Consider the following 20,474-nt stretch of genomic DNA (forward strand, 5'->3'; position numbering starts at 1 on the left):
TTGGCCACACCCCGATGGGGGGCGTGGTGATGGCCAGGTGATGTTCAGTTTTCTAATTAACCCATTCTTCGGTGGGTGCTCTAATTGCTAAATGATGCTCCGTCCGCGACAGAACGCATAGGTGATCTAAAATAAGCTATCACACAACGCGCATACTCAATGTGTTGTGTGAGCTCACAGACCGTCCTCAATGCGTTGTGTGAGCTCACAGATCGTCCTCAATGCGTTGTGTGAGATCATATTGTCTTCACGCTACAACTGATACGATACAATACGATACAATACGAGCGACAAAGCATGAACGGGCCTTTAAGGCTGGCTGGGGTCAATATAAAGCAGCTGGGATGGGAACTAACATCTATCTAGTACGGCTGTCTGTTCCCACTAGCTTCAGGGCCCATACACACATAGCACACACACACAAACACGCACGCATGCACACACCCACGCACACACACACACACACGCACACACACACACACACACACACACACACACACACACACACACACAAGAAGAGCACACAGCTCTTCCTCAGGGCTTGGCGGCGGGCATTACAGACAAACAAGAGGGACTATTAGGTTGGCCAGCGAGTGGCAGCGTGAGGCCGTGCACTCTGCCTGCATGGAATCTATTGACCGATTGGCCGTCTCCCTCGTGCACAGGCCTCGTGCACAGGCCTCGTGCACAGGCCTCGTGCACACTTAACTCTCTCTCTCTGCTGCTCTGTTTACCTATGCTCTCTCTCTCTCTCTCTCTCCCTTATGTTTATATAAACCCCTCTCCCCCACGCTCTGCTCCTCCTCACCCCATCCATCACAACAACCCCCCCCGCCCCCCCCCACCCCCCCACCCCACATATCCATCTCATCCGTTCTCTCCTCTTATCGACGGCTTTCCATTTTCTAAACCGCCCTCGCTTCATCATCTTCTCTCTCTCTCTCTGTCCAATGAGCGTTTTTCCTTTTGCTTTTATCAATTCTCTTCTCTATCTTTTACACACGCACGCACGCACGCACGCACGCACGCACGCACGCACGCACGCACGCACGCACGCACGCACACACACAGCTCTGGGGGCCCCTGGGCGTGCTGAGGCTGTCCTTGGTGCATGGGGCCCTTGGCTTGTCAGGATGGAAGCAGTGTGTGAGAACAGTATGTCCTCCGGAATGGAGCCGTCACTGTCGCAAGACAGAGAGAGAGAGAGAGAGAGAGAGAGAGAGAGAGAGAGAGAGGAAGGACATAAAGAGCACCGTGACAAATCACACAGTGGAAGATAATAAAGAAACTAGTTCACCTTACTGTACCAAACACTGTCCATTAGGTTGACATGTGGGCTCCACACAGAGTGCTCCACCAGGACACGTGTGTGTGTGTGTGTGTGTGTGTGTGTGTGTGTGTGTGTGTGTGTGTGTGTGTGTGTGTGTGTGTGTGTGTGTGTGTGTGTGTGTGTGTGTGCGGCGTGCGCGTGTGCGTGTGCATCTGTCATTATCTTTAATGTCGGGCAGAAACCTTCTTATCTCCATGTTCCAACTGTCTGTGTCTTCATGCTTGTGGATCTGCTACTTTCGGCCTGGCCCACGGCTGAGCGCTCCAGGCACCTATAGTATACTGTAGGCCAGTACTCCAAACTGACGCTGTGCCGCGGGTTCGAGTCCGTCGGCCTTTGCCGCATGCCTCCCCCCCCCCCCCCATCTCTCTCCCCCTTTCCTGCAGGTCAACTTAATGTACCCTATCAAATAAAAGGCAAAAAAGCCAAAATAAATATCTTTAGAAAAGTTACGGTTTTTGTACTTAATTCCATCCGACAGAGGCTATTGTCTAATGCGTTCGATATGTCTCTCTCTCTCTCTCTCTGTCCTGTTGCACTCTCCTCTGAACCATTGCCAGACAAGGAGTGCCACAAAGCATTAGGCCCTATCAGACGCCCTCCTGAAGCATATCACCCATTCATGCATGGAGAAACACACTGTTACACACACTGTTACACACACACACACTGTTACACACACACACACACACACTGTTACACACACACACACACACACACGCCTGTGCATGCGCGCATTTGCGTATGCATGCGCCGTGCATGTTTGTCGCACCATTCGCGAGACCACGACAGGTGAGAGACTGGTGGTAATGGACACAGCAGCTTCAAAACACATTTAGCTTTTTAAACCGGCAATAAGACACACACACACACACACACACACACACACAAACACACAAACACACACACACAAACAAACTCTGTACACCCACAACCCAAACATGCACGTGCACACGGCAACGCACACGCTCGCACACACACACACACACACACACACACACACACACACACACACACACTTACAGTAAGGCTGCTATAAGCAATAGCATGTCAAAAATGTTGACCTTTTCATTTTTTCTTCTTTTTGTATTCAGACAGCCAGCAATGAGTAAAACGCTCCCAAAGAAATGTAGTCTCTCTCTGTGACACATCTATATAGGGGCCACTCTGTGACACATCTATATAGGGGCCACTCTGTGACACATCTATATAGGGGCCACAATCTGCATTCAAAGATGTACACACACCACTCGTGCTCATGACAACATGGATACAGGTACACACACAGGTACACGGACATTGCTGGTTGTAGGAGTGGTTGCACCTGCACTTGAAAAACTGTCAAAATGACTAACCAATCAGGAAGTAGACAGGCAAATCGACCAATGACAAAGCTTCTAGGAAAATCTTTTAATGTAGATTGCGGCCCTAGATGCGTCTACGAGCGTTTTACCCATTGCTGTCTGTCTGAATACCCCTCCCCGCCAAAAAAAACAAAAACAAAAGGTCATTAAAATGTTGACATACTATTGCTTATAAAAGCTTTAACATATTTATTTGCGCTCACATTTACCAAGACATTCTTGACCACAAACAATATAGTATAGATGCACAAACTAGGAAAACTCAGGATATCACAGGTATCTCACATTTTTAACCAAAGCTTGATGTGGGGGGTGTTTCCACAAATATGGAAGGAAGCTAAAGTTATTCCAATACCAAAAGATTCTAAAACAAACATCACAGGAGTTAACAGCAGCCCTATTAGCATTCTGCCAGTTCTTGCTAAACTAATGGAAAAATATGTATTTAACCAAATTCAATCATATTTCTCTGAGAATGTATTGAATACTGACTTTCAACACGCCTATAGAGATGGGCTTTCTACATGTACAGCACTGACACAGTTAATAGATGACTGTCTAATGAATGTGGATTCTAAGAGACTAGTGGGGTCTGTACTGTTAGATTTTAGTGCCGCGTTCGACATTATTGATCACAATCTATTGCTTGACAAACTTTCATGTTATGGTTTTACCTTATCTGCACTAAGGTGGATGAAAAGCTATTCATCCAGCAGATCACAGAGAGTATACTATAATGGGAGTCTCTCAGACACTAAACATATTCACTGTGGAATTCCACAAGGAAGTTGCTTAGGTCCTTTGTTGTTCACTATATTTACAAATGACATGCCACTGGTCTTAGACAGGGCCAATACAGCCATGTATTCTGACGACACTACTTTGTATATGTCTGCCACTAATGTGGAAGATCTGTCTGTAGCTCTTAACAAGGAACTACAGAACATATCAGAGTGGGTGGTGAACAATAGGCTGGTCCTGAACATCTCAAAGACCAAATCCATTCTATTTGGATCACAGCATTATGCTCAAGTCAAAACCCAAATTGAAACTGAGCGATCTAGCAGTTGAGCAGGTAGATTACATTAGACAGTCATCTAACATGGTCTACTCATATTCAAAACATAACTAAGGAAATGGGAGGGGGTTTGTCCATGATTAGGAGATGTGCTGAGTTTTTAAACTCCAACATCTGCTGTCCAGGGCATCCAGGCACTAGTGATATCCCACCTTGACTATTGTCCAGTTGTGTGGTCCAATGCAGCTATAAAAGGACCTGCGTAAATTACAAATAGCCCAGAATAAGGCAGATCGCCTTGCCCTGAACTGCAATACTAGATCTAGTGCACTGTTAAATCATCAGACGCTGTCATGGCTGTTGGTGGAGCAGAGATTAGCTGCTAGTCTGGCTGGATTTTTTAGAAACATTTGTTCAAATAAAAAACCAAAATGCTTATATAAAAATATTCATTATACCAGCGATAGACATATACATAATACCAGACATGTTGCAATGGGTTGATTTACAGTGCCTAAGCCAAGAACTGATGCAATGAAGAATACAGTCATGTACAGGGCAATGACTTTCTGGAACTCTCTACCAGTATGCATTACAGAAATTAAGGGTAAAAGGCATTTTAAGAAAAGACTGAAGGACTTTTTGTATATATGGTAAATTGTAATTCTGTTTATGTCAATATACCAGTTAATGTAATCTAGAGTGAATGCACTAACCGTGGTTGTTATGCTTTAATGTATTTATTTTGTGATATCTGTAAAGTTGTTTTTATTTCAATTCTTGTATGTATAATTATTCTGTGATTACCCCAGGAAGAATAGCTGTAGCCAGGTGTAACAGCTAATGGGGATCCTAAATAAACTAAACTAAACTAATCAGGTATACAGTATAGGAAGTATCGCCTCCTCCATATATGGAGACTTTGCCAATTATCGCAGACACTGAACAGAATTCTGCCAATGCCTTAGCTCTCGGCTTGGGCATTCCTGCAATCTCTCACAACTGATTTATGGACATTACCAAGGCTTCCAAATACTGAATGAACACAAGTAGTTTACATTTGTAACCAAGCTGTATATAGCATCCTTAAGACACTGGTACTTAAAGGAGCATTGATCAGTGACATCACAAAGATGTACAAACCTGGGGTCAGTGACATCACAAAGTTGTACAAACCTGGAGTCAGTGACATCACAACGATGTACAAACCTGGGGTCAGTGACATCACAAAGATGTACAAACCTGGGGTCAGTGACATCACAAAGTTGTACAAACCTGGGGTCAGTGACATCACAAAGTTGTACAAACCTGGGTCAGTGACATCACAACGATGTACAAACCTGGGGTCAGTGACATCACAACGATGTGCAAACCTGGGGTCAGTGACATCACACAGATGTGCAAACCTGGGGTCAGTGACATCACAAAGATGTCAGTGATCACATGACCCCAGGTTCTAGACCTCCAGTTCTATGCTAAACAGAAGGGGGGACTTTTTAATAGTTCCACACAACAACTCTATATAGGTATATTAATGACATAGTTCAATGTTGAAAATGAGTGGTATTCCCCTTTAAGCACTGTGGTATAAGGAATGCCTCTTCCAGAATGTGGTCAAATGTACATGCCACTTCCAAAAAGGTCACTTCTCTAACTGTCCTCATAATCAACAACAACATGGTGTATTAGCTGTTACATCTGAAAATACATAATATTCATTATTGTGCATGAACATGGCAGTTGAAACACATGAGTGCTTATACTGCTTAATACATTTTGGCAGATGATGAAACATGAACTTGTGTCCTTAGCTAAAAGGTCAACAATTATGTCGTGCCTAGCAATTGCAGCCATTAGGAATAGTTTCAGGAACTGGAGTGTGATCATGGTGCACACTCTACTACAGTAAATCAGCCTGAGGTGTCATGCCCTTTAAGCAACTTTCTGACTCTAGTCCAGAGCTTGTATCTCCCACAGCCAGGCTATCTTTAGTATCTTATTTTTCTTTTAGGGTGTTTTATATCAATGTTAACGTTTTTGCAGTAAACTATTTGTATACAATAATCCATTTCATAGTATGGGAGACCTTAGAGATGAGGAAAAACATTGTTCTGTTTTGTTCTTCCTCCGGTAGAGTAAAAAAAACAACAAAAAAAAAGCCCTATTTGACAGTTAGTCACTAGGCTAACTCCCTCTGTCCCCTACCGTTCCAACAACATTCTTTATAAGCGCCTGTGAGTAAGCATCTTATACTCGCACATAATGCTAAACACAAACGATCCATTTCCATTTCTTCCTCTGTCTCTCTCCCACGTGCACACACACACACACACACACACACAGGTGCTGTGCGCAATAGCAAACAAACAGTCATTAGTAGATTCCTGGCTCTCGGTTGTGCTGTGCTGTGTTGGTGGTGTGTCCGTGTGCCTCTCAGGGGGTGCGGCGTAGAGGGGTGTGTGTGCTGCTGTAGGTTTTAATAAAAGCATTGTCTTTGGAAGCTGTCTGAAGGGACTCGCTTTCATTTTGGAGCAGTGACTGCCTGCATGGCTGTGGGAGGAGAGAGGGTCTATTGCGCTGGGACGTGGGGGCGGGCGGCAGGGTTCAGTGTCACCGCCTGGTCCCAGGAGAGCTACTTATTGTTTGATAGTCTCAATATAAGAGCCGTGTGCGCGCCTGTGTGTGTTTGTATGTGTGTGTGTGTGTGTGCGCACATTTGCCGTTTAATGCACAGTTTCCAATATAAAAAATATTATTATAATCATTATTATTATTATTATTATGTTTCATGAACATATTATACACCTAAAAGACTGAGAAGCACTATAGTCTAAAAGTCTTGTAGAAGCAGAGGCGGAGGGAGAGCTGCTTCCGGTAACCCACATAGCAAGTGCATGTTTGCACACTCTGACAACACAGCTGATCCTGGCTGGAACGATGGCTGTAGAGAGAGGCTCTCCCTGTGATAAGCTGCGTGACGTGTTGCTGTTAATAGACAGGCTTTCATGAAGCTGGAAGTGATGGCAGTGAGACAGTATAGTGATGCTCCACTGGCTGAAGAGTGGCCGCTTTGAAGGATATCGCTCGGCGATAACGAGATAATAACTTGTTTAAATGACACACGCAGGTGTCCTCTCCCCTCTCAGGACCGACTACTCAGCGCGGCCACTCTCTCTCTCTCTCTCTCCGCTCAATATTTCCTCTCGACATCCCAACAACACCTCCGAGAAGGAGAAGCCGCACCACGAGGAGCCATCTGTGTCATTATATGATGGACAAAGATCCACCGCATGGCCTAGTAAACATATTGTTTAGGAGCCCCTGAACAAAATGATGACGACGACGACGACTATAGTAATAATAGTTATTATTATTATCATCATTATCGTTACTTATTTTGACAATCACTTATCCACTTTAACATTGGCATACACACAACCATAACTGTCACGGTACGCTCCTCTGCCCTTGGACTTTGTTTTGGGACATTTACTTGTATTTGGGCGACTGTGGCTCAGGAGGTAGAGCAGGTCGTCCAATGATCCCTGGGTCGGCGGTTCGAATCCCGGCTCCTCCTGTCCGCATGTCGAAGTGTCCTTGGGCAAGACACTGAACCCTACACTGCCTCCAATGAGTCGGTCGGTGTGAGGTCGCCACCATTGGTGTGTGAATGTGGGAAGTGAGGACGCTGGCGTCGACTGTTCGTCGCTTCACCTCCCAATGTATGAATGAATGAACCATTGTAAAGCGCTTTGAGCACTTGCGGAAAAGCGATATAAAAATGCAATTCATTATTTATTTGTGTTCTTATTTTGTAGTAGTGTAGTAGTGTAGTAGGGAAGTGGGAGTATAGTTTAATTTATATATATATATTTTGTTTATGGGCCTGCAAAACTCTTGGGTCAGCAGTGAACGGCCTCATCATAACATTGGCACATTGTGGAGAAAAGAGAAAATGCTCAGAAGCGCGGCAGGACCGCACGCAGCAGGACCGCACGCAGCACCCTGATCGCCACCTCGTTAACGCGCCTCGTCAGCAGTATCCGGCCTGCGTTGGCAACGAGGGGAGCATCTTTATACAAAAGCAACGAGGGAGGGAAGAATGAGTGTGGCCGTCTGCGTGTGTGTGTGTGTGTGTGGGGGGGGGGGGGGGGGGGGGGGGGGGGAGGGGCGGACACTTAATTGTCCCTTTAAGTGTGTTCTCTCTCCTGCAGAGTGGAGGTGTGGAGGGTAACGGCCACCTTAAATCACCGCCCCGGCCACGGCCGTCATTAAAGCCATAATGCCAGGCTCTCGCTTTAATGGAAATGGAAGCCGGCGCGGCACTGGGTGTAAATTAAAGTGTAAGGCCTGAGTTGGGGGGGAAAGATTCTGAGGCTCTGACAGGTGCAGCCTGAATTAGCTGTAGTGCTGTTCTAGCAGTCAGGAGAGAGAGAGAGAGAGAGAGAGAGAGAGGGAACGCCAGTATTGATTTTAAGCGCTGTTGCACTTCCTATCTGAAAAAAGGGGGAATGTGTATTACTGGGGCTAAAGCGCATCAATCACAGCGCATTCCGCCCGCTCCGCTCCTGGCATACTTCAGATTTTGTCGAAATGATAAACAAACGGACCCAAACAAGAAAAAGGATGAAAAGACCCACATTGGCTTACAGTAGCCGATGTGGGCCGGTTGCACGCCGGGCCGGCCCAGCGCTGTACTGTACTGTACGGGCACGCGTGCACGCGTGTAATTGGTGTAATTCATCTGGTCTCGCGTGGTGTTGACAGGATGCCATCTCTATTCGGGGCATGTCCTGTTGTTGTAGTATGTCACCTTGGTCAAACAGCTGGCGTCAGCTCCTTGGGCTCCGGCTGGTCCCCCCCCCCCTGCTATCGGCTCACATGTTTATGACCCACGCCGGCATGTGTACATGTGTGTACACGTGCACTTGTATCACTACAAGTGCACAGAATTGTCCCCACACCATGAAGCATAGTAGTGTTTGAGAAATCCACCTTGTGTGAGCACCATTTCCCTGATCCTCAGATGAGAAATTCATTTTTGTATGCTTAAAATGTTTACTTTTTAATATCAGGCTTACAATCACGAAAGGTTACACCTTGAGGTTAGTTTTAGGGTTGGTTTAGAGATTCGCGTGACATTTCCGCGTGTTGCAAGCACGCAACTAAGTATGACTCATCAGGCTTTAGGCAAAAATTGCATTTTTAAACATTGCCCTCCTTAAATGTGGATGTACTCGCTACTCACAAGCACATGCAGAATAGCACGCACAAACTTGTGCGTGCATGCGTGTGTGTGTCAGATTGCTCATGTGGAGCAGCCTCCTCTACGCTGGCTGCTTATCTCTGCCTCCCAGCTTGACCCACTGACCTCTGGCCACAGGGCCCTGGCAGGTGGGGTCAGCCGCTTACACACACGCTGCTCGCACAGGCCATATCACGTGCGGATGCACGTGCACACTTTCAGGTCAGCACGAATAAATGCAAGAAAGACATAATATGTATAAGCCCGCACACATGCACGCACACGCACGCGCGCACACACACACACACACACACACACACACACACACACACCAAGGTGTGATGACACATGATAAGGCGTCCCCTTAACCACAGGTCTCTCCCCGCACGGTGACCTTCCACCCTTGACCTTGAGTAGAAAGCGGTACACATAAAGGCCAAGCATCAATCAGCGTCCATCCATCACGGCGGCCTCCCGTCTACCTCTGGCCCTGCATCCATCACCACACCACAGCGCCACGCTGACGGCTGGGAAAACACTAAACGCTTGACAAGCCCTCACTATACGCCTTCCCCGTCTGGCATGTCACAGCAGCTGCATGCATGTATGTACACACACGCAGTCACGCACACACACACACACACACACACACACGGGCTGTCATATACACTCACATGAGACATGCATTTCCTGCTGCCTTCAGAGTAATAATGGCCCCTCTCGTCCACGTGAAGTGCTCCCCGCCCCCCCACACACACACACACTAGACTAGACACTTGGGACCCAGCGGTAGGTCAACCAGAGGGCTGTAGGACCCTGGGGAGCCAAGCACAGAAGCACAGGTGCCACTGATGACTTCTCCAAGGCCACAGTCGTCAGGGCCATTGGACTGGCTAATCACTCTGACTGAAGGAAATACATGTCTGGAATATTTTTTTTAAATAAACTATTACTAACTAAGTATTGGCATCAAAATGAACGTAAAGTATACCAACAGTACTCACTATGTAGTAGGCCTACACAGGTTTTCAAGGAGGGTGGGGGGGGGATGGGGGGTGGTTGGAGGGCGGGGGGGATGGGGGGTGGTTGGAGGGCGGGGGGGATGGGGGGTGGTTGTCGCGATAAAAAAAAATTGAGAAAAAAGGCAAATCTACGGCTCTTTTGGCCCGTGTTCCATAATTACAGCAGGGAAACGTATTCTAATTGGCAGTGTCTTTATGCGGGAGCCATTATCAATGTCCCTCCGAGGCACGGGAGGCGAGGTGAAGGGGTGTGTGTGTGTGTGTGTGTGTGTGTGTGTGTGTGTGTGTGTGTGTGTGTGTGCGTGTGTGTAGGTGTTCTATGTGACGGAGCCCAGGGTCCATTTACACATGGGTGAGGACCGTTAATAATGCCAGCATAGCGATACTGACACGCAGGACTAGAAAGGTTTAACATAATGAGCCAGGTTGTTACAGTACGTGAGACCTGGGTCAGGCTGTATGTCTGTAAAAGCTGCCAGATACACATTTTACGGTATACAGTACGTGGCAACGTGCACACGCTGGCACCGTGCACACGCTGGCACAACGTGCACACAATGTGCACACGCTGGCACCAGGTTCGACTGAAACGCTAGAAACTAGCGGTCTAGATCAATGGTTCACCAAACTTTTCAACTCGAGACCCAAAAGATGCATTAACCCATTTAGGCCTGACGTCGAAAATTAAAAAAAGAAGTCTGAAAGAATATAATTATGTTCAATTTTCAAAGATTTGTGCCGCATTTTCATGATTAAAAAAAATAGCAGCAAAAGGGGTTTCCGCCTAAAATGGGTTAAGGTGTCTGCACAGTGCGACCCAAACGCACACAAATACCTAATGAATGGATTAACTCAGGTAAGCCCTATTTAATAATGAAAATAGCTTATCGCACGGGTTGACACTAAGGTCTCAGAGGCAAGTTGTGCCCCAGACAATAACACATCAATCTAATCGCCTGATCGGCTGCGAGACTGAGCTGCTTAAACACAGGGGAGGTTAGACCAAGCTGGTCAAACACAGAGCTGTCCGCCGCCAAGCGTCCGGCGATCAACGGCAGGTAGATCATAGTGTCGTCTGCACCGTCACACAGTGGGGAAATGACTTCACACTACAGGTTGACATTCAATTTTCACGTGTCAGAATTTACTAATAAGACAAGGGGAATGTGTTTTCGATCTGCAAATTGGCCCGGTGCCTTATCTGCATATATTTGAAACGGGAAAGGAGGAAAAAAAAGGAAAGAATGCTCATGTGCGGGCACCATTTTTCGATTTCCAAACATTACAGCAGCTCTTGGCATTTTATTCGTAATGTAGGTGTAACTCCTGACCCCGACAAACACCCCCGGCTTCCACAGAGTTATTAGTTGAGTGGTGAATGTGCAGACAGAGAGGGACACATTAGCATACCGTTCTCAGCAGACATGCACTGCACCACCGCATGTTGTGTTAATTGGCTTGCTAAAAGGCAATTATTAGTCAACATTAATATTCTATCGTTTATCTGTATAGTAGAGGAAACTTTTTTGAACCGCCACCAGCAGCTTGTAATATTAAACATCCTAGGCCGAACTTAAAGGGAAGTTGAGAGTGTGCACATGAGGGACGTGATCTCTGCTATGTGATGTGAAATTACAAACACTGGCTGTTTTATGCAACACATAACCGCAGCATCGCTATTCCTCGTCTGATGTTTGTCGTCCGGGACAGGGTTCGGACGTGCCTCCTGCAGGAGACGTGGCTCAGACATGAACACGTTTGATTTTGGCGTTATAGGAACCCGTTGTGACCACTTGCTATTCTGGGCTGGAAAGTAAGCAAGGAAAATGCTCAACAACACTGCTGGCTGGCTGCAGTAATATAAAGTTATATAGTGCTCAGTGAGAATGGCCCTTTAGGCTGCTCAACAGTGCCAGAGTTAGGTCACCCAGCGGTATTGCAGCTGTTCGTACAGACAGACACACATACACCAGTCATTTGGTTAGGCACCGCTCCAAAAAGAAGATCACAATGCATCTACAATACATTATACAGTATATGGGCTATTTTGGTAGATGATATCTAGAGCATATAGAGAGGGCCCTATCATACAGAGCCCAGGTGGACGGACTCCTGTCAACTAAGAATAATAGTTTACTGTAAGTGCAAAGTTGGAGTCGGAGAGGGGCCGGCCGTGGGCGCTACATGCTGGGATGAAGTGAGTCTCTTACCTTGTTTTAGGGGACGTTGTTAGCCACTCTTCATGCTTTTCAAATGTTATCAAGTAGGCTGCGATCTCCTGTAAAAAATAAGAGAGAGAGAGAGGGAGGGAGAGAGATGCTTAGATATGTCATCTTTAATCACCATACACCTGTTTTTAGAATACATGGGTGAGAGACTGCCTCATTGACATTCAGACAACCGAAGCAGCAGCATAAAAAGCGCGGCCTGGGGACGGGGCCCCGGTCAGGCCTGGTGGCGGGGCCCCAGTCAGTTTGGGCCTGGGGACGGGGCCCTGGTCAGTTTGGGCCTGGGGACGGGGCCCTGGTCAGTTTGGGCCTGGGGACGGGGCCCCTGGGGACGGGGCCCCGGTCAGTTTGGGCAGGTAAAGTGAAGTAGGCCAACGTGACGGACGAGCGCAGAATGCAGCCGAGGTCAGATCATCTACTGAGACCCATCTTTGTTAAAGGGCCTTTGATCAAGTTCGTCTATGGAGGACTTCAAGGTGATCTCTGTAAAGACTGGCATGTCAGTGTTTCACAGAGAGAGAGAGAGAGAGAGAGAGAGAGAGAGAGGCTTTTAACATTTTTTGGCTCAATCCTCGCACCCAAATCCCTTTGATCTACCCTTGACACTCACCTATGGATCAAATCCCCCCCACCCCCCTTTAACCTCTGAATAATAATCTCCCACACACACATTGGCATGCGTGGCACACTTCAAGAAGGCTACGTGGACCCCTGCGGAGTCAGTCAGTCAGTCAGTCAGTGGGTTCTTATGGGCGCAGATGGTAAACACATGGCAGAGATGCACAACCGGCGGAGATAGAGGCACTCCAGACCCTTTCATGTTTCCCCTGATCTCTCCTGCTTAGGCCTAATTCACGGCCCATGTTGCGCATGACGGCGTTGGGCGGAAAAAACAGCAGACCCACGAGCTCGCGACGTGTCGCCTGACGCGACGTGGCGTGAGTTTATAGGTTGGCTATTTTGGCCGAGCGACGCCCAGCGTTCGACAACGTACGCGTCAGGGCAATTTATTTTTCCCCACCGAACTGATGAGCAGAAAATAAAAGCACTTTGGACGCTGCCAGACTACCTAATGATTACCAGTGACAGCTAGCAATTCATTCCTCAGCACGAGCATTCGTCAGCCATGTCAGAGCGTCACACAGTGCACGGCGCGAGCACAGGGCCACTGCTATGTTCCATAATAATATTATCATTCTGTGCCCGGTCTAGGGGACGGGCCTCTCCGCCCTCCCTAGTCTAGGGGACGGGCCTCTCCGCCCACATGGTGGGACTGTTTGCAAAGCTCTCGCGGTGCAGTCTAGACGGGGTCTGCTCTGTGTTGTTTTGCTCTTTTTCTTTTTTAGGCTCAACTTTGAGCAAAAACGCAACATCATTCCCAGGCTGGATTTATTGTGGCTGTTGCGTCACTCGTCCACAGGGGGCAATAATGTCCACATAACAGCAGCTGCTGCCCCAATGAAAATGGAAAGAATAATAATATAAAGTAAGTTATGAGAAACAAGCTGCGTCACAAAGCTATCACAGGGACCGTGTCGGTGTCTGTCACACTATTTTTATACAAGCACATGCACGCACGTATATGCACACACACACACACACACACACAAGCGCGCTCACGCTCACGCTTTGAGTGAGCACGGCAGCAAGAAGCTGGTGACCTGGCACAGAGTCATGACTCACCACAGGCAGCCCAAGGGCCTTCTACAGCGGGGTGGGGGGTGTATGGGGCTCCCAGTTTGGCAGGGGTCCCGCTAGGGAGGGGCTGCTAGTGTGCCTGGTGCCCATGCCTCCAGGTGCAGGCTGGGAGATAATGCTGCGTTGATTAACTTCCTGTTCTGCTGCCATAACGACCGGAGGCAGCGAGAGGCGCATGACAAGATGGAGTCTGAATTAAGTGGAGGCTCGGAAGGGGCGGCGTGTGTGTGTGTGTGTCATGGGGACGGGGGTAACAGGGGGGACGGGGTGTGTGTGTGTGTGTGTTTTGGGGGGGTGGGGAGAGGCTGTCAAGTGGAGCTGCTCAGAGGCTCTGCTCTTCTCCTTATACATACTGTATGTTCAGCTAGGCCGCTTCCTTTTGCCCGACAACAAAGTGCTCAATAAAGTACACATAGTGCACCGCTTTGCTGCTGACTGAGGGAGCACTGCACTGCACTGTACTGTACCCACCCTGTACTAAACAGTACTGTACCCCCCTGAACTAAACACTGTACTGTACCCCCCTGAACTAAACACTGTAATGTACCCCCGCTGAAAGCGTCCTGATGGACGTCCTGAATGTGACATTGTAATGCCCACGGCTTGCTGCCCGGCATGGTCGGCATACTAAGCATATGGAGGAAATGTAACATTAACTGTGCCAACTATGACTGTGTGCCAATTGTGTATTGTATGCAGCGCTCGCATATGGTCAGCGCAAGATTTAGATTTACAGAAAAAAAAGGAGGCTTTCTATACTAATGGGGAGAACGAAAATAACCGATCCGTTACGGCGGCAACCTGGAAAAAAAAACTTAACTTTCCTGCATAAATTTCAGAAGTATAAATTAGAATAAGTGCGCCGTGGCCGCTGCAGGTTGGATTAATCCTCTGGGCTCAACGAGAGACAGGTGTGGCTGCCACGCCGTGTTCAGTTTGGGAGGAATGGATGACTGTGGGAACAGCTCCTGTGCTGACCTCTGTGCCCATTAGCGCGCAGGCCTCTCCATCACTCTCGTCTTAAAAGTCCACGGGCCAGAAGCAACGCCCCAGCCTCGACGGCAGGAGATAAAACAGGGAGGGCCGCGCGGTCTGGTAAATAAAAAAGGGAAGTGGAGCCTCTCCCCACTGGCTCCCTATATATCCGCTACTCTCTCACCTCCCCTCCCTGAACAGATGCCAGGGATTATTCCAAACCCCCGACCGACCATAAAGGTGCAATAATCTTATGGCGAGGAAACAAACAAAAACAGACGTGTGGCCATTAAACAGCTGCAAAGAGAGACAAAGTTTGCATGGGCGGCGTAATGAGTGGCTAGCGTGTGTTCGGGTTGAACGCACACACGCTCGCGGGGGGTTTTAAAAGGCGGACGCGCGGGCGGGCGGGCGAGCGCGCTTGAACGCTGATGGTGCATCAAAGTCAAAGCCAGCATCTGTCAACGCGCTCTGGACTCTATTCGCTGACCTCGCCTCCCTGCTCAGAATCACACAGACAGGGGGGGGGGGGGGGGGATATTCAGAGGGGTCTCAACACACACGCATGCACGCACGTGCGCACACACACACAGACACACACACACGCGCGCGCGCGCGCGCCGTCGCTACCTCTGGCCTCGCAGGGTCAAGAGTCCTGGAACCAGAGGGGCCGTTTGTACTGTTCACTCCTCCGCTGACATGGCTGCTCGCTGGGAGGTGTTTTGAATAATAACACTAGACTGGACTGGGAGGGGGGGGTTAACAGCTCAGATTTAGTGGAAGTGCACTCCCAGCCACCGGAATGAATAAATAACAATCAGTGGCAAAGCAGCACCGAAGCAGAGAGTGAGCAATACCTGCTCTAATTGACACGGTGGATGATGCCAAAAATGAATAAATACAAAAAAAAAAGCCTTTCATTTTTCCAGCGGAAACAACCCGAAGCTGTTTGCAAAAAGGCCCAACAAACGCCATCTCATTTGTTGCTTTTGTCTCACTAAAGCCATGACATGTATGCCGTTATCACAGCTACCCCCCCAACCCCACACCGGAACATGACAGAGCCGTCTAGCAGTGCTTCTGTGGCTGACGGAAAGCCTCGAGTGTTTATGTATGTGTGTGCGCGCACGTGCACGTGCGAGTGTGTCCGTCTCGCAAGGTGCCCGTGTTACAATCAGAAGCGCTGATTACTTCCACCTGTCTCGGTCTGGCATATCATTAACATGCTCTTCAGGAGGTGACATCGCTGCGCTCATCAAGCCTGGCTGTCCCCAACAGTCCTATGCCTGCCTGGCACACCTTCTGCCATCTGATGGCGCGCACGCACACACACACACACACTCACGCACGCATGCACACACACACGCACGCACACGCACACCACACTAACCACTGAGGTGAAAGGAAAGCCCCCCCCCCCCCCTAAAAGAGGGAAGAGAGAATTCATTTTGAGACGCCTGGCTTTTACTGTCTCGCCTTTCAAACGATATTTTCACTGGGTGGAAATACAGCATTTTCTCCAGAGAGAATCAGCTTTTTGAAACGTCTAGCTGGTTGAAATGGGAGATGACACTAACATATTCATCCCATTTCGCGTCTTGGCACCGAGAAAGAGCAATGGCGGCCGGCGTGTAACCTCTCGGAAAATAAACACTGTTTGACCTCCCCCCAACCTTACACACACCCCCCCTCCCAGCACCCCCAGCGCTCCTCATCTTTGATTGTCCCAGAAACCCGCCCAGGGCAATGACTTTGCTTCAAGATTCATGATTCTTTATACGAGGACACGGGAGTAAAGAAATATATTTAAATTAAAGGACGCCACGGTTAAAGTTTGTGAACAGCAGCGATAGCAAGTAGAGAACAAGAGAAAACATTGGCAGTGGCACTTTAAACTGCATGTTTATGCAAATCACAAGGAATGTTGAACCTGGAGGTTTTTTAACCACCAAAACTTGCATTTTTTTAAATTAATTTCAAAGTACCGAGTACTGAGAACATATTATTTACCATTCTGTGCATTTCAGTATCTTGAGATAGACCATATCAGTGGTTTGCAGAATCCCGGCTACAATGCCAACAATACTTCATGGCGTTCGGTTTGAGAAAGAAAAAAGTATGTAAATTAACACTGAAGTGCTTAAAGACAGTTATTATCCTAAATTCTTCTTGCTCACACAGTGTCTCTCAAAAGCTCTCTTGACCTCATCATAAGACTTTTTCTGATCCTCACTTAATGGCAGGACATGCAGTATATCTTCCGCTTGTCCCCTAGAGTATACATGAAAGTATTCACTTGATATTCTTGGGACTGTTTGTCCAGGATGAATGCCATTCTGAACCTTTCAAAACGCCTTATCCATTTAGGCCATTAATTTGCATCAGTAAAGTCAAACTTGCCTGGAGGAGTAATTTGGACACTGCTCACTGGAGTCATTGCAGCTGGAGCTGCTTGTGCTGCTGGCGCCATCACTTGGTTATCTCCGTTTTTCATCTTTTTTATTTTATTTCTATTTTTCAAAAACTTTTTTTTTAATGTTCGTTTTTCTGTAAAAACCTCCCGGCCGTCGTTTTCGTTTCGTTCCGACGTCCCTCTGTTCACTCAATGACTTGTTATGGCTCTCCTCGTAGATTACATGCACTGTTAGCTTAGCCCCAGTTAGCCCACAACATTAGCCTCTGTTGACAAACACTTGCCACTCACTCCGTGACTCCGTCCGTTCCTCTTGCAGACTTGCGGTAGCGTTCCACTTCTCACTCGGAGGCAGAAGACTCTTTCCTAATGCCTACTTTATTCTGACACCATGTTATGTTATTATCCTAGTCTAAGTCTAATAATAACGAGGCAGAGGATGAGGTAGTTCAGTTTACTTCAGTAGCCAGCATAGTAATGACGTCACGTGACATGATACACAAATTACACATACACTCTGGTGTTTTGTATATCGAGCGTTCTCATTGGCTCTTCAGCGTTAACCCTTTACACAACAACAGTGAATGAATAGTTTATTTCGATCTTTCAGAGAGGGAGACATTACACAAAAACAGTTTACTTTTTCTTTTTTAGGTGATCGAAAAGGCATAGGCAGAAGCTTAAAGCTTATTATCCTTATCTCAACGTATTCCAAAATACTGTTGAAGATATGCATAACAATCAACATATAAACAAAACAAACAGATGCCATTTATAGAAGAATAGAAAATTAAACAAAACAAAAAAAACAGACAACGAGAAAAACAAAACAACGAGAAAAACAAAACAAAGAGGGAAAAAAAGACAAAAACAGACAAAGCTACAATGTTATACTTTAGTCCAACACTACATGGCATAAACCTAGCTCAGCTCCCCACTCATTCCAGGTTATATCTATGCAATAATTCCTGTTTGAGCCTCTTTTTAAATTGTTTTAGGTTGTTGCTTTGCTTTATGGGCTCAGACAAGCTGTTCCACAGCTTAACTCCAACACTTATTTGTTTGAAGTTTAGTTCCCCTCTCAGCTCATACCTCCCATCTCTATCCCTAAACCTTTTTTGGATATTTCCAAGAAGCAGATTATGTCTTGCTTTAAATAATAATTGTGCTGTTTTAAAATCAACTAAATCAAAAAACTTTAATGTATGTGAATTTAGAAACAGTGAATTTGTGTTTTCATAGTAATTTACTTTATTGACTATTCTTATTGCTTTTTTCTGCAGTAAATATATTGGCTGAAGGTTGCTTTTGTATGTGTTACCCCACACTTCCACACAGTAGGTGAGATATGGTGTTATAAGAGAGTGTATAGTGATTTAGACTCAAGGACATTTCTTGTTTTGCCCATGACACCAATATTGTCAGTGCAGACAGTGACATGAAAAAATATTTTTTTCAAACTTATATGGGCATAGTACCTACAGTATAACAATGGATAGTCAAAACAATGCACAATCTTCCATTTGTGTGTATTTTTATATCAAAGGTGCATAAAAAGCACTTTGAACGAAAACGTGCTGCATGATGACCAGTGTTGGGGAACGTTTTTAAAATTATTCCATCACGTTACAGGATTACCGCAATAAAAAAGTATTCCGTTACGTTACGTTACGTTACAAGACAATTTTATTTTATTTACAGACAATTACCCCTGGACTACTAAACCCGGAATAAACGGAATTAATCGAAAAATATAAACATGCCATACCCGGATTAAACGGAATTTATTGACTGTTATTTATTGGGGCTTCAAATGAGAAAAAATTAGCATTTTTTCGCTAATATCGCTAATGTTAGATGTAATCTACCAAAAAACGACCGAAATCCGCGTGATCGTGCGACATCGCGCACGCTCGCCGTCTCTATGTGCGTCGCTGTGAAAAATGTGATATTTTGCGATGTTTTGGGGTTGATTTGGGGTTAATATGACTTAGTAATGAAAAATATGGAATTATCCTAGCATCGACGAGGGTCCCGGTAGTGGCTTGGGTCAAACTAGTACCGGATGTTGATGATCATTTGAACCGGAAGTGACTCTCCTAGATTCCTCTATTTTTGTCAAAATCAGCATAATGGTGCATTCTCGCCATCTGGTGGCAATTCTGGAGAAGACACTAGGATCGTCAGTCTCATCAAAACGATATATTCAAACCATCAGATCTTTCTATTAATGTTAAAATGATGAATTAAAAATAAGCCAATTTGTTACCCAAACAAAACAATTGGGGCTGGCAGTACAAGGGTTAACACTAATTTAGGTCCTTTTTAATGATATCAAACGAGATCACTGTAAATAAATTTGCCTTTCGCGCATGCTCACTACGATCAAAACAGCAATGTGCATCCATTGCAGTCCGAGTAAAAAGTGCTGTGTGTGCATGGGTGATACTTCTAAGATAGAGCAGAGCAATATGAGGTTTCACCCAGGCATGCTGGCTGCACAGAGGGTTATGATGAGTGCAGTTATAGATGTAGACCTGAGGCAGAGTCTAAAAATGCTAAATTGAGTAAATTCGAAATACTAACCAAAAGTTCTCAGGGGAAGTAAAAGTATATTGATTGTTGCATAATTTGTATTATGTAAAAGGGTTGTATTTATTTATTTATATGTGACATTGCTTGGTACTGACGTTCATATCAGCACAGGTCCAGTCGTGCGTGGGAGGAGACCTGGCTGGGAGGAGACCTTCCATCAAGCATCAGCCAACTGAAGAAGGCCTCCCACTATTTCAGAGCTGTCACAGCTGTGTTCCTTGGCAGTGACGTGTGTCCTGCTGCCCGGGACGTTACACGCTGTCTTCTGAGCAACACTTTGGGTACCGAAAGGTCAGTTCCTCAGTGCCAATACCTTCTCTTTCATGTTTGAGAACCCGCTAAGTTATTATAGGCTATTTGACTGTGTAATTCGTGAGTGATTCCACCCACAACTATAGTTTGTGGATTTTGTTTGAAGCCGCAACGCCAACTTTGTATATTGTAACTGATACCTTTTGAGTTTTGATAGATTGTATTGGAGTAGTCAGATCCTGTTAGAGTCTATTGTAAATTTGATTTGGTGTATGTTAGGATAGATAGAGGTTTTGAAGTATAGGCTAAGTATAGGTTTAGCTTAATTTATTTT

General features: G+C 46.4%; 1 protein-coding gene across 1 annotated transcript in view; it reads right to left on the reverse strand.

The window, feature by feature from the left end:
- The window catches only part of camta1a (calmodulin binding transcription activator 1a), a gene marked incomplete at both ends in the record, with an annotated part of 412,052 nt that overhangs the window by 223,904 nt on the left and 167,674 nt on the right, over nucleotides 1-20,474 (reverse strand). Inside the window, one exon of the mRNA XM_080762953.1 lies at nucleotides 12,190-12,257. Within this exon, the coding sequence (XP_080619079.1) occupies nucleotides 12,190-12,257 (68 nt within the window). The remainder of the gene's footprint in view (nucleotides 1-12,189; nucleotides 12,258-20,474) is intronic.

This window comes from Protomyctophum bolini (assembly GCF_963924005.1).
Source record: "Protomyctophum bolini genome assembly, chromosome: 5".
NCBI classification, from domain to species: domain Eukaryota; kingdom Metazoa; phylum Chordata; class Actinopteri; order Myctophiformes; family Myctophidae; genus Protomyctophum; species Protomyctophum bolini.